General features: G+C 42.3%; 2 protein-coding genes and 1 long non-coding RNA gene across 3 annotated transcripts in view; 1 reads left to right on the forward strand and 2 right to left on the reverse strand.

Annotated features, from left to right (window-relative positions):
- Positions 1–183: 183 nt before the first annotated feature.
- On the reverse strand, positions 184–18,738 carry HSP90B1 (heat shock protein 90 beta family member 1). The gene is made up of 18 exons (XM_025927040.2): positions 18,559–18,738; positions 17,426–17,528; positions 16,429–16,570; positions 15,550–15,666; positions 13,934–14,265; positions 9,383–9,494; positions 9,053–9,172; positions 8,144–8,260; positions 6,020–6,157; positions 5,859–5,936; positions 5,472–5,537; positions 4,605–4,874; positions 4,110–4,355; positions 3,119–3,255; positions 1,685–1,763; positions 1,438–1,593; positions 1,050–1,172; positions 184–483 (listed from the first exon to the last, which is right to left on the reverse strand). Exons 1-18 carry the CDS (start codon positions 18,605–18,607, stop codon positions 454–456), a joined length of 2,415 nt encoding a protein of 804 aa, XP_025782825.2. The 5' UTR covers positions 18,608–18,738; the 3' UTR covers positions 184–453.
- LOC147578941 (uncharacterized) lies at positions 14,317–15,543 on the reverse strand. Its single transcript, XR_015253387.1, has 2 exons — positions 15,378–15,543; positions 14,317–15,134 (listed from the first exon to the last, which is right to left on the reverse strand). It is a non-coding gene; the product is annotated as an uncharacterized LOC147578941 (long non-coding RNA).
- A 3-nt stretch (positions 18,739–18,741) lies between the features above and the next one.
- LOC147578942 (putative tetratricopeptide repeat protein 41) overlaps positions 18,742–23,245 on the forward strand; it is a 77,581-nt gene continuing 73,077 nt past the window's right edge. The window contains 1 exon segment of the mRNA XM_086712503.1: positions 18,742–21,267. The gene's annotated coding sequence lies outside the window, so the exon portion shown is untranslated.

Below are 23,245 nucleotides of genomic sequence, written 5' to 3' on the forward strand. Positions count from 1 at the left end.
GTAAGGAACATTATCTTTTCTCTATATAGGTGACTTTTTAAAATACTAGTTTTAAAAAAGACTTTTTGGTATGTATGAATTACTTTTATAAGAGAAAAAAAACCCCCAAACACAGGATTTAAAAACAAAAAATCGACCAAGTATACATAGTTCTACATAATCATTATGAAGACAGGCAAGACATAGTATTTGGGATCTTTTTTATTTTTATACACATGACAAGATTTTACACCAAGAATAGTCAGTTAAATAGTACAAATTTACATTCATGAGGAATGTTAAAAAAAAATTCAACTAAAAAACCCACTTCTTTCTGTGACCCACAATCCCAACATTTTACAGTGCAGGGGTGAAGGGGGCTGGGGGGAGCATCCAAAACAAGTCTCTCCCAAAAGAAATGACTTAAATTTCACATTCCCTCTCCACACAGGATCCAAATGGTGAGAGTATAATTTATAATTCATCTTTTTCAGCTGTAGATTTCTGTGAAAATAAAAAAAAAAAAACTTAGAAGACATTAAAAACTAGCAAAAAAAAAAAAAACAAAAAAACCCTTAGTTCACAGAAGGTTCGTGTATGAAGAAACAATTGAAATGGGCCCAGCGTATTTCCATTATTTCAGCTGTAGGCTAGAATGACATTTGTCAATCTGCGGGATCATTTCGAACCTAACAGTAAGATAAATGACTTCTGAACAGAAATAATCAAAAATTTCCATCGGCCTCATGCTGCCATAGAGGAAGGCAGAAGCCAGTGGCAGAGAATACAGAAGCCTTGTGGGCTAAAGGAAAATCTGTTTAACAATGTCTCAGGACTGGATGGCTAAAATAAAGGAACAAAAGGAGCGGGCAGCTGAAAGTATACACTTTAAACAGAAAAAAAGGAGCTGCTCCAGCTTTTGAATTTCATCATTAGATGCCTATTTTGGAGATTTCCTGAAGTCTGACTTCTAGAAGCTATGCAGTCCTAATGACAGAACTGAAAATAAAAGTTTGCCTAGTTTTGCAAGAACTAAAATGCAAGTCCCATTCTTGACTTGCTATGTATACCTTTACTGTTTCCTGTTCTTCTTCATCTGCTCCTGCATCCATTTCTTCTTCTTCGTCCTGCTCTGTGTCTTCTGTGGTGTCCTCTGTTGTTTCTTCAGGTTCTTCTTCAGGTTCTTCTTCCACCTAAGGGCACCAATTATAAGCTCATTAATGGATCCAATACCTTGGATCTATTTCCACTTTGTTCATTCAAACGTACTAACATCGGAATTAACTTCACTCCTGTTTTATCCAGAACTGCACAGTAAATCCGCTAATTAGACTCAACAGTCAAGCTAGCAAAGGGAGACAGATAAAGAAAAAAAAAGATATAAAAGGGAATTTCTTATTAATTCTACCACTGCGTGTGGCACTGGGGAGTCAAACATTTCAATAAATTATTTCAAACCTTTGCATCAGGGTCAATGTTTAAACTGAGGCGAAGCATTCTTTCTATTCGATCTCCATATGCTTTAGTGTCTGGTAACAGATATCCTGACCGTAGTGTTGCCGTTTCAAACAAAACCACAGCAAGATCTGAAACGGTCTTATCATCTTCATCTTCCTGAGATGAAAGACGGGACATCTGATTAATATTAAAAGGTACAAAGTATCCCAACGAAAAGATGAAGGAGTATGGCTACAGTATTAATCACCTTCACTCGTCGAAGCATGTCTTTGATCAGGGGATGTCTGGGATTAATTTCAAATGTTTTCTTCTGGCTGGCATAGTAACTGGTAAGGGGTAAAAACGAACATTAACGTCAAACTTCAGGCTCCATACATTTCCCACATTCTATAAATTTTTAAAATTATACATAGCTCTTGGAAAATTTATATCGCTACACGACACCGTGTTCTGCCTTTTAGTACCTTCTCCACGATGCCTTCACCAATATGGTTCCAAGACACATTAGTTGTTTCTTTATCTGAGCGGAGTTCCCAATGCATTCTAAATATACCTTCATACCGTTAGTTTTCTGCTGTTAGCTATGACTGGTCTCCCTCCTAGAGAGGAGGACAGGGAGGAACTGCATCTACCCCTCTCGGGGTAAACCCATTACAGATGCAGAATTTAGAAGATTAAGACTTGGTTTGTTATCCTGACTGGTCTGAATGGCAAAAAGAGAGCAGTGATATCTATTCACTGTGGACAGACACAGCAGGTGTTTGCTCACTGAATGGAAGGGAACTTCCTGTTCATAAATGACTGAAATAAATGGACATTTATTTAATGGCTACTATACTGTTACAACGGAATATAGACAGAAACCTATTTTCCACCTTAACTTTATAATCTGTAAAGTCTTCAGGGGGATAAGACACAGAAGCAAGACACCATTTTGCACTTTACTGTGGAAACATATGTTAGGGAGTCTCACTAGATATGAAATATACTTCATATATACAGAGTTTTGAAATTGTGATCATGGAGACTACACTTGTGAGAAGAATCCTTAAGCTAGGCCTTGGGGAAAACATGAGCAGAGAGCAAACAGACATTCCAGATGGGAGACAGGAAAATAAAAGCAGGGAAGAAATAATTTTCAAGACCACCGCTGTGACATTACAATATAAATGTGACATATATATATTCCCTGAAAATAAAGGGCACCTGAAGACCCAGTGTACGTCCAGCACTCAGCCCTTGAGTTCATAAACTTGTTCACCCATGGGTCTTTTACCCTTTATTTTGCAGGGCATACTATTTGGGGAAGGAGGGATGGCAGTTAAAAAGCATGTAACTCATTTGACAAATGACAAGGTCATTACCTCATCTCTTAACTATTAATATCTAAAAATGAAGAAGTACACATACCAGGCCAAGGATATGCAAAAGCAATGGACAATATACGTAACAGATTACATTTCCATTTGTAAATAAAAATACCTTAAAATAAATCATGAGTTCAACACCTTTCCTTTATCAATCTAATGTCAGAGGAATCCCTCTGTAAACTTGTCTCCTCTTTTATCTAACAGATAGTGGTGGCCACTTAAAAACACATCAGTTCTTCGCTGGCATTATCTACAAAAGGAAGGCTGGCTAAGAACGAATACCTTGCAGGGACCTTCCCAAGGATGCTTACTTTGTAGAGATGTCCTTGCCCGTCTGGTAGGCTTGAGCTTTCATGATTCTCTCCATGTTGCCAGACCACCCATACTGGCTGGCCACAAGAGCACAAGGAGACTCTGTCAGACGTTGAGATACCACGGCCTTTTCAATCTTAAGATAAGAAATCAAAAGTTAGATACATGTAAATACCAATAGTTAAGGTCACTCAGTAACTGCATTTCAATTCCTTAAGGATTCATCACTTCAGATCAAATACAAGCATAAAAATACCTCTTATTCAGATTCTTAGGAAACTCTTGACATTTAATAATAGGAATTTTTTTGGTCAAAAATAAACACCAACTTTTAAACACACAGAAGACTTAAATTCAACCAATAAAAATTTAAGTTACCACAAAGGCAGTATTAAACTACAGAAAACATTCAGTTACAAAAAAAAAATAGAACTGTACACAATAGCCATTATTATCTTTTTAATTCTTTGTAGTTTATAAACCTTTTTTTAAAGTAGGCTCTATTGGGGTGCCTGCGTGGCTCAGTCAGTTCAGCGTCCGACTTCAGCTGAGGTCATGATCTCACAGCTCGTGAGTTCGAGCCCCACGTCAGGCTCTGTGCTGACAGCCTGGAGCCTACTTCAGATTCTGTGCCTCCCTCTCTCTCTGCCCCAACCCACTCACATTCTGTCTCTGTCTCTCTCAAAAATATACATACATACATACATACATAAAGTAGGCTCTATACCCAATGTGGGACTCAAACTCAGGACACCGAGATCAAGAGCTGTAAGCTCTACAGACTACTCTAACCAGGTGTCCCTGTAGTTTATAATTTTAAGCTCCTCCTCCCCAAAATTTAACCACTATATTAAATGTTGTTCTGTGCAACTTTTCCCGCTCTCTGCCCCTTCCCAGCTTGAGCTTTCTCTCAAAATAAACAAACGTTAAAAAAAATAAAATAAAATGCAGATGCTAAAATTTCACAGGTTTTAACTCCCAGAAGAATACCTTGTCCTTGAGAGCTTTATCTTTCATCCAAGTGAGCAGAGGCTCAAATTCTTTCTCAATTGCTTCACGACTCTCCTTAGTTTTCTCACTTTCATCAAATTTCACTCCTTCCTTGGCAACATTCTGGAACCTTTTCCCATCAAACTCCGGAAGCGCCTGAATGCAGTATTCGTCCACAGGTTCTGTGAGATAAATCACTTCATAGCCCTTTTTCAGAAGTCGCTCAACAAATGGAGAAGATTCAGCCTATAAAATTAAGAAAGCGATAAAGTTTCCAAGTCTACCCCTGGTATATACCCCAGTAGCTACATTTATCTAGAACTAACAACCCCATTTTACAGGTGGGAAAATAAGAGGTGCAGAGAGTATAAATGACTTTCCTGTCAGTGGCTGAGCAGGCCTTGTAATGACCCCAGGCCACCATCACAATTAAGTTCTTTTTTTCTCAGGAGTTGGCTACATACCAGGATGCCTGACAGCTGGAGTTCAACTTACCTCTTTCCTGCTGGACCCAGCCATGAAGTAGATTTTGTCTTGTTTCTCCTTCATTCTTTCCACATACTGATCTAGACTCGTAATGTCACTTGGATGATGAGAAGACTGGAACCTAAGGAGTTTTGCAAGACGTGTTCGATTTGAGTGGTCTTCAATCACACCGAGCTTGATGTTGGTACCGAATTCTTTCCAAAAAGTATCATTGTACTTGTCATCAGCAATCTTCTTGATCATGTCCAGAGTTTTACGGACAAGCTTCTTTCTAATCACCTAAATAAAATTAAAGAATAATTCATTAGTGAATGTGGTCTCAAACTTTTGAGAACCTTCCCTATGTGAGAGCATCGGGGAGCAGTGGTGAAAGAAAGACACGGCCTCGTCACTGCCATTTCTCAAGTGGCAGGGAACGGTAAGCAATCTATGTGAGACTGAGCAGAAACGGGTTGTCAGTGGAAATAGTCCCAAGATTGTTTTAATGTTTATAAATGTTTAGAGAGCATGCAAGCAGGGGAGAGGGGTAGGGAGGGAGAATCTAGAGCAGTCTCTGTGCTCAGTGTGGAGCCTGACGCAGGGCTTGATCCCAGAACCCTGGAATGACCCCTAATGTTTATATTCTGGGTAGTGGGTCTGTGTGGGTGTTTACTACACAATTCACTCAACTTTTCTGTATGTTTGAAACTTTTATAAAATATTGGGTGAAAAACAATCAGATTCTTAGGATTTAATAATTCTAGAGTAAAATTAAGTTCTTCAGCTAAAGAGCTAAGGACTGGTCTCAAAATCTGGGGACTCTGTTAATGCTGCCTGTCCTTCACAGCGCAATCAAAGAGGAAAGAAACCAGCCAGTCTCTTCCCAGAGACACTCACCTTAAGCAGTTTATGTTGCTGAAGAGTTTCCCGGGAAACATTCAAGGGGAGATCATCTGAGTCCACCTTCAGATGGCAAAAGAAAGTTCAGTGAGCAACAGAAACACTGGGAAAAAATCCAAACCAACAAACCAAAAAAATACTTCTGTTCCCTGCCTTTTTAAGTTTATTTATTTATTTAGAGAGGGTGGGAGGAAGTGGGGGAGAGAGGAAGAATCCCAAACAGGCTCTGCAAGGTCAGCATGGAGCCTGACTTGGGGCTCAAACTCACAAACTATGATATCATGACCTGAGCTGAAGCCAAGAGTCAGACGCTTAACTGACTGAGCCACCCAGGCGCCCTCCCGTGTTTAACGACCCCTTTCCTCATAGTCTTCAGATACTTACAACACCCTTGACAAAATTAAGGTACTTGGGCATCATGTCATGGAAGTCGTCTGTGATGAATACTCGGCGCACATAGAGCTAAGCAGAGACCAAGAAAAGGTCACTTTCTGGAAATTATACCTTCAAATTTTAAACTCAGTCTTTACAACTTAAAAACTCACCTTAATGTAATCACTCTTCTTCGATCCATATTCATCAAACAGACCACGAGGAGCAGATGTAGGTACGAATAAAATGGATTTGAAGGTAACTTCCCCTTCAGCAGTAAAGTGGATGTAGGCCATGGGGTCATCACTTTCCTATGGAAAGTTGGCATTTAGTCATTCAAAGGCACCGGAAAAAGGCATTGCAAAGGCTAAGTGATTTATTATGTGGTAGACATTTAGTTTAGCATTTAACTAACAAGAGTCCCCTTACCAAACAAATGGGGGTGGAGAGAGGAATGTAGGGAAGAAACGGCTAGGACTGCTCTCCTATGAACTGGCTAGACATGGTGGTTTTGCTGATGACCGTCCACAGTGTCACTCAATCTCTTAAACTGGGGGAAAGATGCATGGGTCTAGGTTTCACATGTGTCAGAGAACAGGGTATGAAAGCCCTGATCCTATCTAAATGACAATATACAACGCTTCATGAGTGTACTGCTCAACCAGAAAGAAGTACTCGGGAACACATTTCTTCCACTGGGATATGGACTAGAGCAGTGGATGTAAAGAGGTATGTGAATAAATCCTAAAGACGAATTCCCTAGATCTGCATTATCCACTACAGTACCTACATGTGGGTACTAACACTTGAAATGTGGCTAATCCGAATTGAGATACGTGTTAAGTATGAAATCTACAACCAGACTTTGAAGATCCAGTACAAAACAAAACAAAGTAAAATGTGTTTAAGTTTTTAAATAATGATTACGTGTTGAACTATTTTGGGTAGGTTAGGTTAAATCAAACTTATCATTAAAAATTAACTATGCCTGTTTCAACTTTTAAAAAAAAACATACTTCTAAGAAGTTAAGAATCACAGATGTGGCTCACATTAGGTTTTTTTTTTTTTTTTAAAGCTTATTTAAGAGAGATCACGTGTGTGCAAGTGGGGAAGAGGCACAGAGAGAGGTAGAGCAAGAGAATCCCAAGCACTTAGAGTGCGGAGCCAGATGTGGGGCTCAAACCCAGAGATGGTGAAGTCAGACGTGCCACCCAGGCGCCCCAGTAGCTCACATTCTATTTCTAATACAGCTGTCCTTGACGAAAGTACGTTATGTTTGTATACACCAGGACTAACTATGGTTCAAGAGAATAAAAGTGGAGTTCTAGTAGAACCAAGGGGAGTTTTTAAGAGGTGAAACTTAAAAGATGGTTGGATGTTAACACGAGGAGAGCAGGGAAGGGATGGAATAAAGATTAAAGAACAAACATAACCGCAGAATATTAAGTTTTATCTAGCCATGCTAAGCTTATTAAACTATTCTGTTTAGTACAAAATGCTGTATGGGGAAATATGAACTTCAAACAATCCTAATCCATGCTAGCTTTAGATTCTTCACTTAAAAGATGGGATCAGTAAAAGGAAATAGGCAAAGAAACAGATTTAGTAATTATTCCTAAGAATATGACCTCACAATAAAGGTCTGAGGTTGTAAACAGGCTCTATAAAGGTGATGTTAAAAGCCAAATGAATAAACCAACAAACAGCAAAATTAGACCTACAGACACAGAGAGCAAATGGATGGTTGCCAGAGAGGAGGAGTGGGGGATGGGCAAAATGGGTGAAGGGGAGCGGGAGGCACAGGCTTCCAGGTCTGGAACGACTAAGTCACAGGAGTAAAAGGTACAGCAGAAGGAATAGTCAATGGTACTGTAACAGCACTGTATGGGGACAGACACTGGCGACATTCGTGGTGAGCAGAGCGTACTGTGGAGACACAAGGACTCGGTGTTGTACACCTGAAACTAATCTAACATTTTGTCTCAACTATAATCAGATAAAAAGTATTCATTCTTGGAAATAGAAAAAAGACCCAATGACGCTAAAAGCCATTCAATACAAGATATTATGTTCTATGGAAGTCATCTGCCTACACACGTAGGCAGTTGTTAATCCTTTTGGTAACACAGACCTGTTGGCAATGTGGTGAAGCCTAGAGACTCCTTCTTAAATTTTTAAGATGCATAATATAAAACAAACAAGATTAAACAGAAACCAACTGTGTTGAAAGAGTTATAACACCATTTAAAAATGCTTTGACTTAGTAATGTTCATCACGTTCTAAAGTAATATTTACCTTTGAAAATGATTTGTAGAAAGCTTTGTATTCATCATCTTCTACTTCTTTTGATGGTCTCTGCCAGATCGGTTTGATGTCATTCATAAGTTCCCAATCCCAGACAGTCTTTTCAACCTGAAGTTACAGGACATGATTAGCAGCCCCAGCACTCAGCAGCAGTTGTACAGTACAAGTGCTAACTAGAACTTCAGGACATTGCAAACAAATGTGGGAAACACCAAAGGACACTCCTAATCTACTATGGCTCCTGACAGTGGGATCAAAAATCCCTCAAAAAAAAAAAAAAAAAAAAAAAAAAAAGCCATTTTTCTCAACATTTAAGATTGATTTTTTTTTTTAATTTTTTTTTTTTTTTAACGTTTATTTATTTTTGAGACAGGGAGAGACACAGCATGAACAGGGGAGGGTCAGAGAGAAGGAGACACAGAATCCGAAACAGGCTCCAGGCTCTGAGCCGTCAGCACAGAGCCCGACACGAGGCTAGAACCCACGGACTGCGAGATCATGACCTAAGCCGAAGTCGGCCGCTTAACCGACTGAGCCACCCAGGAGCCCCAAGATTGATCTTTAACACAAAGAAGGCAATTGGTTATCATTACTATTGATAAAAAGCAAATTACAGTTTTTCCTCATTTTTAACTAAAATGTCATTTCTTTTCAAACTATTCATAAAAACGATCGGTGTTTGCTACTTAAAACTTTCCAGAGGCAGAAAACACAAACACTAACAAATAAACTTAGTCCTTGTTTTTAAAAGTTGGGTCTATGGACTTACCATTTGGAGAAAAAAAGCCCTTTAAAAATTAATGAAAACTGAACCCAGATCAGTCTGTGCATACTTGGATTTTTGTATTTTCTTGAACATACCTTAAACAGCATTTTAGTGTGGAGATTAACCAGACTTACTTTTTTGGTTTTTGGTTTTTTTTCCTCTTCTTCTTCTTCCACTGCAGCTTCATCATCAGAATCTTCCTTTTCTTCTTTCGCTGCTTCTTCTTCTTCCATGGGTTCCTCAACAGTTTCAGTCTAGTGAAGTAGAATTATGGTGAAATTCATTTATTTAATAATCCTGATTTCATCGAGGATATGAAACAAAATTACAGCTCCAACAAACAGGTCTTCCAGAAGAAAACCCTGAGTATCCCCATACCGAAAGAGCAAACGTGGCTCTTAAGGGTTAAAGATTTAAATATGTGCCAACGCAGCACATATGAATTTGTATCAATGTAGATTTACCTTGCTGCTCCACACATAAATAGGGAAGTTTATAAACTGTGAATATTTCTTGACGAGATTTTTAATTGTATCTAATTCAAGGTAATCAGATGCTTCTTCTTTTAAAACAAGGCTGTAAAGAAAATAAGACAGGTTTAGAAAGACATCCTTGGTTTAAAAGATTTGATTATAAATTAATCTAAATACCTTCCTGACAATGCTAACAGTTTGGCATAATCCAAGATGGCCCCTGTTTTTCACGTTAAAAACTCTCATCACCAATGATGGTTTATGAGTCATATATGGCTCCATATACCAGATATGAGTACAACACAGGGAAGAATCTTCCTTGCATTCCTTGTGTGAAAAATATCCTTAGTCCCAAATAAAAAGTGCCAATGTCCCAACCTTCTCAACATGTTAGTTTTTTTGTTTTTCATTTGAAGAACCGACACGTTAAGCTAGCTCAAGGTGAGAAGGCACTGAAACATTCTGGAGAAAAAAATGGAATTACAAGCACTCTGATAGTTGCTCTCAAAACCAAATGATCATTATAGATAAGCAAATGCAGGGGTGCCTGGCTGGCTCAGCCAGAAGAGCAGGAGACGCTTGACATCAGGGTTGTGAGTTCGAGCACTGGGTGTAGACATTACCCAAAAATAAAATCTTAAAAAAAGAAGCCTCTCCTATAGATAGTGAACCCTTAATAAAAACATGTTCCTTAAAAAAGCTAGAAAACTAATCCAAAATAGTGTTCATATCGCCACTGACCAAAACAGTCAACCAGCCACATTTTATTTAAACAAAACTTAAGGTTAGTTCTTTAGTTGCACGGTCATACTGGACAGTGCAGGGGTGGAGTATTTCCAGAGTTCTACTGAACAGCACTGTGGCTTCGATAACTCTACCACTGAAAGCTGCAGTTGTTTCCTCTTCTTCCTCACTTACTGTCCTTTCTGCAGGAACCTTCCTCCACTCACCAAACACCTCAGAACATACCTTCAGACCCAGTGGGGAGCCCATGTACGGGAGTGTCCCTAATAAATACGGGCAATGTTGTATCATGGGTCTCTTCTTGCTTCAAAAAGCTTACAATGTAGTAGCATCACCAACAGGTAGATAGTTCATGATGACAAAGCCTAGAGAGTGGCCAAGTCTCTGGTTTCAGAGCAATATCTGGGTGATGAGGGGCTGAAGGAGAGTGCAGTTGTGGATCCAAGTTGAAGCTGATGGTTACATCTCAGTTAGACGTATTTAAAAGGCAATTAGATATATGAGTGCAGAGCCCAGTAGGGACATATAGACCAAGGGTTTGCCAACTATGGCTGGCACCTGTAAGAAATTTTACTGGGACACACCCTTATCGTATATTGTCTATGGTCGCTTTCCAGCAAGAACATCAGAGTTGTGTGACATGTGACAGATCCTACCATCCAAATGCTTAAAAACATTTACAAGCTGGTCCTTTAGGAAAAAGTCAGCTGACCTCTGATCCAGACTAAGAATATAGATTTGAGGACCCTGAGCGAGAACTGGAAGCCGAATCCATGATGGTAGGAAGGCTGCACAAGGAACACAAAGGTAAGGAGAAAGGGCTGAAGAGTTACCTTTGAGAGATACTGTCAACATTTAAGCAACAGGGAAAGGAAACGAAAAGACACCCAGGGTCATGGAAACTATGCGACTGTCTTAAGGGGTATGCAGTAGACACCAAAACACAAGAGGAAAACTAAGAACAAAAGGACTCTATTGCTGGGACCAATGTGAATTAAAACCCCCCTGCATCCAATGGATTTAGCAACAAGATTAGCGAGGACTTATTTCAATGGAAACGTGGTGGATACAGTCATGACATGCCTGACAGTAGACGGGGGTGTGGCACTACCTGCCTCTCTTCCTTCCCCACGGAGACTTGAACATGTTTAGGTTTTGATGGTAAAGAGGGAGCATGTGGGAAAGGCTGCCTTTAAACAATGGGGCTGGAATTAATTCATGCTTAGCCTCTGAGGAGGGAGGAGGAGAGAAGCAGCAGATTGGACGTAGTGACCAGCTTTAGGGAACAATGCAGAATACCTCCCTTGCAGTAGCAAGGACAGAAGCACATGTACTAGTCAGTACTTACTGGATGCTCCTTTCATGATCTCATTCAATCCTCACAAAGTTTCTCATAACGGTATGCGGGGGCCTAATTTAGGGCTAGGAATAGAAAGAGTGGGTAGCAACTGAATTGTTTGAGGGCTTCTATTTCATTGGTCAAATAGAAGATGAAGTCATATATATAAGGTGGAACCTTGACCTCATCACTTTGTCTTCTCTTTGGTTTGTCCAGTCTAGACTTTCAGTTCCTTAAATGGGTCTCTTGCCTTTGGAACTTCCAACATATACTGTGCTTGCTTCCTAGACTATCTGAATCTAACTTACCCTTATTTCAGCAAGCTCCCCCCAACTTTAAAAAAAGATTACTACCTTTTAATGTTTGAGAGCGAGAGCGAGAGCATCCGAAGCAGGCTCCACACTGTCAGCACAGTCAGATTGTGAGATAACGATCTCGGCCAAACCCAAAAGTTGGACACTTAACCGACTGAGCCCTTCAGGTGCCCCTCAAGATTTTATTCTTGTTTTTTAAATAAAGTTTATTTATTTATTTTGAGAGAGGGAAAGAGAGAGAGAACACAAGCAGGGGAGGGGTAGAGAGAAAGAATTTCTGACTGTCAGCACAGAGCCTGATATGGGGCTCGAACTCACGAACTGTGAGATCATGAGCTGTGCCAAAATCAAAAGTCAGACGCTTGACCAACTGAGCCACCCAAGGGCCCCGAGACTTTAAGTCATCTCTACATTCAATGTGGGGCTCGAATTTACAATCCCGAGGTCACGAGTTGCATGTTCTACTGACTGAGTCAGTCAGGCGCCCCCAGAAGGTCTTCCTGATAAAGGAAGTGTGCTCTAGCTTCCTTTCTGGCATTTGTGAAATTATTTCACATTCTTCTTCTTTACTCGAGCCTCATGGAAGCATGGATTGCACTGGTCTTACTCTCCACTGAGTTCTAAACCCTAGCAGGTAATAGGTACTCAAATAGTTATCTGCAGAATAAATGCTGGGTAAAGGACTTGAAGAAAAATGGCAGTTTCACGCAGAGAAAGCACTCGTCAAGTTTCACTCACTGATCAGCCATCCATGTTACCTGCAGGAGACTGTCCTGATTACCCTTACTTATTCACCCCTATAAATATCTGCAAGTGTTAGGCTCTGGGAATGGAACGTTCAACCAAATGTGTGCTTTTGTGGAACTTCCATCTAGATAATCTCACCTGTGGCTCAGCACCCTATGACATTAGCGCCTCTTGGGACATTGTTTTTCTATCTCTTTGTAGTTAAGACAGGATATTTACCTCTGTTCCTCTAACACCTAACAGAGGGCACTGGGGCATGACTATTAGCGACGTGTCCTAAGGAGAGCCGGAGCTAGGACTAACAAAGGCAGAGTAAGGTAAATTGGGAACAATAAATCAGTAGACGTATTAAAATGCACTCATGTAATTAATCTCAATTAAATGAGCATTTATGAAAATGAAGACAGAACTATTCGCTTCCTCAGTGAAGAACACTGGTCAGAATGATAGATACATGCTTTTCTACATTCTGAATACTTAAAAATTCTTATGTTGAAAAATTTAAAACTCAATTATGAAAAAAAAGTGGAGACTGTAGGCACATTTTCACCTGGCAGGAAGAAAAAAGTCAAATGACCTCGAGATACGATTTCTCTGATGTGGCCCAAAGCTGGCAGCTTCATACGGACATTCCAGGAGTACTAAGCAAGTAGAAGTATCCTGTTGTATTTGTTGGGGGGCAGGGGAGAGGCAGGAAACTGTTCTTCACATGCTATAAACACCAAGAGATGCTGGGCAGAAGGTCTGCCTCATCTATACAGACAACAGTTACGGGCTTAAACCAAACTCCGATTTGGATTCAATAATTTACAACCATCCTCAAACGAGACATTCTCTTCAGAAGAACTTTCATTAACTTTCTTCAAGCTCTGTATTTGCACCTGGTCTCTCCAACCTGTCCCCAACACCAGTTACTCCCATAGTTGAGTACTTTCAGTGGTCACCCAGAGAGTCTCCTCTCATCCAGTCCTGCCACCCTCCATATCTTCAGAAAACCTTAAAAAAGCTGATCAGAAATTCTATGTTTAACCACTACCGAGAGAAATTTCTTTAATCCCTTGAACAGCTGTGCCTCTATGCCTTTACATCCACTGACGCTTCTTTCCCAAGACTTGCTTCCCTGGAAATCCTCAATCAACCCATTGCTGTGAGACCTCCAATCTGCCTTCTCCCCTAGAAGAATTAACCCTTTGGACTTTTTGCCCTCTGTGTACAGCAGCTATCATAACTCTTTGTGTCTGGGCCTCAGGTGGGCCTCCAAAGATTTCCTCCAGTGATGAGAACAGGTCAATTTCCTCATGGTACAGGCAAGGAATGAAGGCCCAGAATAAGCTGTTTGCCCGGAGTCAAGATCCTCACCAGGACTGTTAATTCTCATTAGGAATTAGTAACACTCACGTAATTGTTGTTCCCCGTCCCAGGGTGTTTCCTCTTGGGTCAGCAATCACAGAAAATTCATTGGAGTCAGATTCCCAGATGTGCTGGGTATCGTTGTTGTGTTTCGACGTGACAATAACCTTGTCAGCCACGAGGAAGGCAGAATAGAAGCCAACACCAAACTGGCCGATCAATTCAGAAGTCGACTGGCCATCTTCTTGTGCCTCAGTCATTTTGTTTAAGAACTCGCTGGTTCCAGATTTGGCTATGGTGCCAAGGTTTTTAACCAACTCTTCCCGGGTCATCCCTACACCGGTGTCTGTCACATGCAGCAGGTTCTTTTCCTTGTCACACTGAAAGGCAAGAACGGGATAGTTAGATATGCTTAATACTCACTGTACGACAAGTAAACGGTAAGCTATAGATTCAGAAACTACCCGCTTCTGGCCACATCAATTCCCATACAGAAAACTAAACTGGGTTATTTTTCCTTATACTATTTTATGGCCTACTGTCTCTTACACATGAGCATCTTGATAGAGAAAATCTTAAGTTCCAATGTATTTGAGAAAGCAGCAATATAAAGAAGGCAGAGACTAGTCTAAACGTCAAAGGGCAGAGACAGACCTAAATAAAACAAGTTATTTCTGAAGAAAAACTTTCAAGAAAAATAAAATTCTATATTTTGCCTATTTCTTTCATAGAAAATAAAAGGATTCAAAACTTCTCTATTTGCAATTTGTGGTGATAAATGTCCTTCACTAAATATTCCCAGCTCTCTGCCTTCTGGAAACATAGTAGGAATATACTTCATTCTTGGTTATTAAGGCCATGTGACTGGTTCTGGCCAATGAGCTGCCAAGTGGGAGGGAGTCAGGAATGTAGCTTTCAGACTAGAGCCTTTAAAGGATGGGAGACCCTCCAAGTGCTCTCTCTGCACCATGGCAACCAGCTACACTCCAGATGGTGGCTACTCAATTGGCCTGTGTCCGGGAATGAGGATAATACAAAGCAAAGGCCACAGTGGCCTTGATGGAGGATTTAAGCCAGGGGTTAGCAAACTTCTTCGGAAAAAGGGCCAGAGAGGAAGTATTTTAGGCTTGTGAGCCATATGGTCTCTGTCACAACCACTCAAACCTAATGTGTGGTGCAAAGGCAGTCATAGATAACACACAAATAGGCATGGCTGTGTTTCGATAAAACTTTATTTATATAATATTTTCTTTTTTTTTTTTTTTCAACATTTATTTTTGGGACAGAGAGAGACAGAGCATGAACGGGGGAGGGGCAGAGAGAGAGGGAGACACAGAATCGGAAACAGGCTCCAGGCTCTGAGCCATTGCCCAGAGCCCGACGCGGGGCTCGAACTCCCGGACCGCGAGATCGTGACCTGGCTGAAATCGGACGCTTAACCGACTGCGCCACCCAGGCGCCCCTCGATAAAACTTTATTTATAAAAAGAAACAGCAGGTTGGATTTGGCCCACAGCCATATTTTGTTAAACTCCAATTTAAGCCCCTAGGCTTGGCGATTATTTACCACTGCAGCATAACCTGGCCTATCCTGATTGATAGAGATTGCCTATCGCTAAGGATTCTTTAAGGATTCTTTTTGCTTTAAATCTGTTTTAAGCTTACCTTAATTTTGACAGTTAGTTCCTCATTTCCAGCAAGAGCATTTTCATCAGTCAGTGATATTAACCTTATCTTATCTAAAGCGTCAGAAGCATTTGAAATCAGTTCTCTCAAGAAAATCTAAATGGAAGCCAGAGTTAACACACACTTAGATTAGCCTCAAGATACACAAAACATCAGATTTAATGTCAAATCCATTTTATTTCTCCTCTGTACTCTAAAATTTTTTTTTTTTTTTTTTTTTTTTTTTTAACGTTTATTTATTTTTTTGGGACAGAGAGAGACAGAGCATGAACGGGGGAGGGGCAGAGAGAGAGGGAGACACAGAATCAGAAACAGGCTCCAGGCTCTGAGCCATCAGCCCAGAGCCCGACGTGGGGCTCGAACTCACAGACCGCGAGATCGTGACCTGGCTGAAGTCGGACGCTTAACCGACTGCGCCACCCAGGCGCCCCTCCTCTGTACTCTAAAAAGCACTCTATGAAATAAGACTCCTTATGGTACACAAGTGGCTTTACTCTCTTGGTAAAAGGAGGTACACAGCTCTTTACACAAAGAACTGTAGCAACCATAAAGGATACCTAAACAGGTAAGAGTAGTAACACCTTTCTGTATGCAACACACAGGGCTGTCTGTGTGACTGCCCTCAGGACTATTTGGCAGGCTATGACCATATTTGGAGGGGAAAGGAAAAAGGTAAAAATGTCTAACAACCCCCCCCCCCCCCCACGCCATAGGGAGCATTTTTATATATACATACTGGGTATTTAAACTTTGCTAATAACTACTAACCTGAAATTCCTATGTAAGTACATTTATTATGAGGGTAAATGAGTATGCTCTTGTACAGAGACAAAATAATATTACCCACATGTTGCTTACCTCTTTATTTTTATACAATGAATTAATAATAAGTTTCATCATTCGATTAACTTCAGCTTGGAAGGCAAATTTTTCTGATTTCTCTCTAAGTTCTCTTATTTGGGATGCATTTAATCCATCCAACTGAATAGCTTCTTCCTCTCTAAGGAAATAAATTTGACAAACAAATAACTGCATTGCTTATTTAGTTCTCTCCAAAACATAGATCTATGAGAGCCCAGTGGTCTTGTAAGTTTGCCCTAAGGGTTAAAGGGGTAAAATGGAAACCTTTATAAAATATTACTAACCCGCTATTTCTATCTTTTTGCCACAATAAAATTTTACCACCTTAACAACTGAGCTAGAATACTTGGTTCTTAAAATTGTCAGGAAAATAAACCCAACTTTCCTCTACTAAAAATAAAAAGCAAAACCATTTATATGTTCCCTCACATGTGGGACCGCCTCTTTGCCTGGGAAGCTTTGGCCTCTAATGGCCTACAAAACTGCCAATTAAGTCCTAAGGGGCCAACTTAGAAAACACTGCTCATTTGAGAGCAATCTTTTTTAAAGTTACTACATTCAGGGGTTCCTGAATGTAGAGCATTCAGGATGTATGTATGTACATCCTGAATGTAGAGCATTCGCTCAGTTGGTAGAGCATGCGACTTGTGATATGTGGGTCCACACTGGGGGCAAGAGGTTACTTAAAAATTACTAAGTTTATACACTTACCGAATATAAAGCCAACTGGTCTGGGAAAAGTCACAGAGCTAGTGTCCCACAATCTAGTTACCAGAACAGTTTTCAAAAGAAATTCATCCCCTTTTGACCCGTCATTTCTAGGGGCAAGTTAGGACCTACTCAGGGATGAACATGCTCACTGCCCTGACCTTTTAGGTATTTAAATTTGGGGTGTTACAGGTCATCTGGACCTTTGAAGAAAAGACAACAAAAGAAGCGACTATATTCCAGTGTTCACAAGGGCCCAACCATACAGTTTCAAAAGAACACAAACCTCTGTACAACTTCATCATCTGTCCTTGAGCCTTCTCTACTTTTGCCCAGATCCTCTTCCACTGTACCATCCACGTCCACTTCATCATCAGCCTGGACTGACCCTGAAGGAAGATTTAACACCAGAAAACTCGTAACCATTTTGCTTCGGGTACTTCTCAGAAGGGAGTATGACCAGACAGGGCAAGGGTAAGGTTGCAAAATTCAGGGGTAAGTATGGGAGGTGGGCACGGGAGAACGGATCCACTAGTTTTCAACACCCAATGTAAACCCCACTTGGCATACTTTTTACATTTAAATTTAAGTTCAGACACGGGGCCCTCCAGTAGATTCTGAAATGCGGAGGCTGGGGCGGGCATTACGTCTCTCTAGAGCAGCCCTGGGAAGCTTTATAAATAAAGTTTAGCAGATTTGATACCAGGTCCCTTCTACGTTCACACGTGTTGCGCAGGCCAAGGCATGGCCTCCCAAGTGACCACGCCAAAACTTAGGCCTTCAGTATCACGGATCAGAATACAAATAGAATTGGCGCAACCTCTGGCGAGAGGAACTGAAATCCGGCCCAACTGAGCGGGGGGGGGGGGAGAGAGGTGATGAGATTCTGACATGGTAAGAAGCTCGCAAAAGTGAAGCAAACACGCTGACACCGCCTTTCTTCTGACTCAGAGCCCCACGCTCCCCAGACCAGCCCCTAAGAAAGGAAACGCGGGGTCAAAGACTCGGAAGACTGGGTGGCGGGGCGCGGGGGGGGGGGGGGGGGGTCCTCAAGCTCAGATGGCCGAAGGCTCCTGCGTCTGACAAAAGTCCTCCGGAATGGGCACCCGCAATGCTCCCAGGGGACCAAGAGCCCGAGAGGCGCCCCACCCCAAGTTGGCTAAGACCTCTAGGCGCGAATATTAGGAGATCTGCAAGGGATTTAAATGTTCTCGGTTCTCGTTCTTCTTTCCACAGGAAGAGGAGAGTGCGCGAACTCCCTCGAGCCCGAGCCTCTTTCGAGGAAAGGCGATGGATCCCTCTAGGCCCAACGGAGGCCCCGCTATCCCCCTCCCGGGCTCAACGCCCCCAGAACCTTCGAGAAGAGGCCGCGCTGGAAGGGGGGCGTCCGGGGGTGCCCGCTCCTCCGAGATCACTCACCGAAGGTCAGTAGGACGCAGCAGAGGCCCAGCACCCACAGGGCCCTCATGGCGCGCGGCCGGTGAGAGTCTCAAGTCCCTTTTGATCGCAGGAGCCGCCTCCACCTCCCACCACGGGGCTCAGATCCTCACACCGCAAGCCGCGCGGTCCGCCCACTACCCCCCAAACAGGTCGGGCCGCTTTTCACCCCAGCCTCTCGCGGGCGGGGGACGGGAAACACGAACCCACCAATGGTGCCGCACCACGCACCCTCTGTACCCAATGGGGACTCGTGGGGGGGACCGCAGTGAGCCAATCGGAGCTGTCCAGGTGCGGTGCCCGATGCCCGAAGCGTGGCTCCCTCCGATTGGTCAACCTTAGCATCTCTTTTCCAATCAAATGGCTCCGCGGGCGCCTCTCACACAGGACCGCCCCTTTGCCTGGGAAGCTTTGGCCTCCGAGTGAAACGACCCAATGAACGTCAGCACTGAACACATCCTCCTTTTTGGAGAGGTCGCAGAGGAACCACTTCCGGATCCTCGAGCGCGTTTATTCCGTGACCAGGGGAAACGGTAGTCATGGCAACGGTTCTTCACTCTTTCCGGGTCTACCGTGGGGTCACGGTGGGAATGATTCCAGCGCGACTTTTCGCCGTCAGCTTTCTCTTTGGCAGTGCTTCTGGGGAAAGAGAAACACGTGAGAGGTTGAAAATCACCCGAGCACTTTTTAGATGGGAGTGGTGAGAAACTACAATTACCGGCATGCAACGCATAGGGGTGGGGGAGGTACACTGTATTGAATGCTGGGAATCGTAGTCTTTGGACTTCGGGCCAGCTGCGTAGCTTGGCTCTTCCGCATTTCCCAACGTGTCTTTGCGGGAATTCGGTGCTGCGTGGTTTAGAATTTACGTCTCGTTCTGTTTGTAGTCGATGTCTGTACTTATTCCAGGACTCTCCACTGTATCACAGCCTGTAGAAACAGGCCCGGAGAGCCCCGACACCCTGGCCAAAGCCGCCCAGTGTTCGGGGGTCGGCCTTTCCGAGTCGGGGTTCCACTTCTGGTCGGTAAATACGAATCTGGCTCCTCCGGCATCGTTTGAGCCGCCGGAGCCTTCACTGCATCTCTGCGTTCCGTGGCCGGAGCCTGTGGCCTCCCTGGTTCGGTTTGTAGAAGAGGAGAGTGGGGCTTCTTTTTTTCCTTTGAGGAAAATTTAGAACAACTTCGATGCCCTCAACTCACTCCTAAAGCTCAAAGGCGGTGACCAGCGGCCCTAGAATCCCTACCATAAGCCAGGTGGAGCGCGTGTTCGTAAAATTCCGTCTAGCACAGAAAGAAAAAAAAGTACTCGTTTACTCGGTTTAGGAGGATACACCTGCAGATATTTGAAAGCAAAACCTGTGGGGCTGCAAATGAGAGGGTGTGCAGCCTGGTCACTTCATAGAAATACCCAGTCAGCGTTTAGAAAGACACAAAGCACCAGGTGGCTTTCCGGCGAGGGAAGTCCCTCACCCTAAGCTTGCGCCTTTGGAAATATTTTCTGTGTCTCTTTAACCTAGTCTTTCCATACGCCCCCGAAGCCGACCTCGTTTCCAATAAAAACCAGTCTCTTCTCGCTTCCTCCAGAAAAAATGGAACTTTGAATTTGTTTTTAGATAATTATCCGAATTCCTAAAGACAAGCTTTTCAGTTGAAAGTCTATCATAATCTTTTGTAACTTCCCCTGTTTAGGTTGGCCAATCTTAACTCTTGTGGTTGGTGTTTACACATTGTGGTGGTGAATTATTTCCATCTGCCCAGATTGTCAACGTTTGTTATTAGTAAGCAAAGGGTACCTTGCAAAGTTTTTTTTAAATGCTTCTGTGATTGTATTTTTTTTTTTTTTTTGAGTATGCTAGGGTGGAAATTACATTCAGAAGTCTCAAATAATTGCATTTTTGTATATTTTAGCTCCTGTTTATTATTATTATTATTATTTTTGCTTTTAGAAAAGGGGGGGTTCTTTCACTTTTCTGCATTTCACAGCTCAACTTCTTCACCTTTTTCTCTAGTTCTGGACAAGTAAGCAACCAGTTCTGAAACTGCAAATTCCATCTGAACTGGTCAATGGTGGCTAGTTCAGTGTTGCACCTGGAGGGAACTGAGAATGATACATGACTTCCAAAATAGATCCATTGCTTGTGGGTAGAGGCTTCATCAGATGATGGTGGGGATCTATGAGGCAGGCAAGACCTGAGACATGGTCTGGCAGAAGATGGCTGGCTATTGTCTGGCTCAGCTCTGCCCCTTTAAGATGGGATCCCTGGCTGTGCACCTTGTACAAGGAAAGAATCCAGCCTTGCCGTTTCTCCCCTGGGGTCTCCACCTCTTCTAATTTTTGACCCATTGTTGATTCTCACTTCCCATCTTGGTCTACTTCCTCCAGAACTTATACCCCAGGCTGTTATTAAACTCCCTAGCTTTGTATCGGATTCTTTTGCTTTCTAGTTTTAGTTTTTCCTTTTGACACCGTATGTCCATGGACACTACGGGAAAAAGCTGCCTTTGTTGTTGTTGCTGTTGGTAAGCTTCTTCTTGGAAGAGAAAACCATATAGGCAAAGGGGTGCCCTCAGGGGCATTGGACAGCTCACCTGGTGACAGGTGTAGTCCCACAGTGAGGAGTCAGGGAGAATGCAGACCAGGGAGATGACGGCAGGAAAGCAGTTGCAATCAGGGAGTGTTAAGGAATGAGGGTGAGCATCATGGTGAATCTGTTGGTTGGGTCATTCATCCATTCATTCAGGAAGTGTTGATCTGGTATGTGCCCGGTGTCATGCAAGGTGCCGGCAGTATACGGGTGAACAATGTAGATATGGTCTCTGTGCAGAGCTTGAGCAAATATTAATGGTGGGCTTGCATAAGTACATGTATCTTATTTAAACTGAAGCAAAGATATAAGAGAATGACTGCAGAAGAGTATGAGGGGACTTTTTGGAGTGATGGAAGTGCTTTTGATCTTGATTTTGGAGGTGGTTAGTGGATTAAAAAAAACCTCTACACTTAAAAAAGTGGATTTTGTGTGTAAATTATACCTTGATAAAAAAAATCATAGCAACCATCATTCTAAATTTTTAAAAATGTTTATTTATTTTTGAGAGACAGAGTGTGAGCAGGGGAAGGGGAGAGAGAAAGGGAGGCACAGAATCCAAAGCAGGCTCCAGGCTCTGAACTGTCAGCACAGAGTCCGATGCAGGGCTCGAACTCACAGACTGCTAGATCATGACCTGAGCTGAAGTCAGATGCTTAACTGACTAAGCCACCCAAGTGCCCCTATAGCAAATATCATTCTAAACAGCAAAACACTAAAACCCGTTTCAGTAGGAATCAGGAAACAGACAGACATGCCTTTTATTGTCAGAATTGTCCCACACTCTTTAGGAGGGTCTAAGACAAGAACATAAAGTAATTGGCATTAACCTTAAGAAAGTTGAAGTCTTTTATTTTGGAATCGCTTCTTACCGTTGAAATGACTGTATACCCTGGAAACCCAAGAGATTCTAGTTAGGGAGGAAAAAAAAATTATATATATATACGTATATACACACACACACACATACACACAATGTTTGGTAAATTATTGACTATGAGATAAATATATAAACACCAATAGACTTGCTCTAATCTTGCAAAAAACACATAGAAATGGAAATTTAAGGGGCACCTGGATGGCTCAGTTGGTTAAGCGTCCAACTCTTGGTTTCAGCTCAGGTCATGATCTCATGGTTTGTGAGTTTGAGCCCTGCATTGGGCTGTGTGCTGACAGCATGGAGCCTGCTTGGGATTCTCTCTCTCCCTTTCTCCCTGCCCCTCGCTTGCACTCTCTCTCTCAAAATAAAGAAAAACATTTTTTAAAAAAAGGAAAAAAAAAAGAAATGGAAATTTAAGAGACTTCATGTATATTAGAGGCAAAACCCATAAAATATTTAGGAGTAATTTGACAAGAAAGAGCTCCAACGTGGAAAAAACAGAAGATGTTACTGAAGAATATAAAACAAATAGAGAACTTGGGTCAGGTGCCAGACCCTAAGTATTATCTATTGCCATGTAATAAATTATCCCCAAACTATACAACTTAAAACAGTAAACATTTATTGTCTCATCCTATCTGTAGGTCAGGAATCCAGGAGCGCTGAACTGGGTGGTTCTGGTTCACGGTCTCTCATGAGGCTGCGGTCAGGATGTCAGTGTGCGATGCTGTCATCTAAGGTTTGACAGGCTGTGGGGTTTGCTTCTGTGATGGCTCGCTCATATAGCTCTTGGTGGGAGATCTCAGTTCTTCGCCTCATGGACCTTCGTAGGGCTGTTTGAGTGTGCTCATTGCATGGCAGGTTTCTCCAGAGTGAGTGAAAAGCCGGGGAGTAGCCATAATAAGTCCTGACCAACCTCAGAAATCACACCATCACTTCTGCAATAACCCTATTCAGTGAGAGGGGATTACCCAAAGATGTAAATTACCAGGAGTCAGACATCACTGGGGCCATTTTAGAAGCTAGCTGCTACTGCATCTTAGCTGCAAGGGAAGCTGAGAAAGGGTTTATCTGGCATTTTCAGCTTTTTTTGTGAGGGTTGGGCTCATAAGGTGAGGATAAGAATCTTGAGATGGAGATTCCCCCAAATACAGGAATGGGTTCAGATGATGAACAGTCAAAAGGACTGATAAATGTCCACTGC

The sequence above is a fragment of the Puma concolor genome, chromosome B4 (assembly GCF_028749965.1).
Source record: "Puma concolor isolate L17-30 chromosome B4, mPumCon1.1.hap2, whole genome shotgun sequence".
Lineage (NCBI taxonomy): Eukaryota > Metazoa > Chordata > Mammalia > Carnivora > Felidae > Puma > Puma concolor.

Coding starts and splice junctions, on each gene's coding strand:
- HSP90B1 (XM_025927040.2), bottom strand. CDS start 18,607: ATGAGGGCCCTGTGGGTGCTGGGCCTCTGCTGCGTCCTACTGACCTTC. Junction 15,667..16,428: donor CATTGTATAAAAATAAAGAG/GTAAGCAACATG, acceptor GCTTCCATTTAG/ATTTTCTTGAGAGAACTGAT. Junction 9,173..9,382: donor TTTATGTGTGGAGCAGCAAG/GTAAATCTACAT, acceptor CTACTTCACTAG/ACTGAAACTGTTGAGGAACC.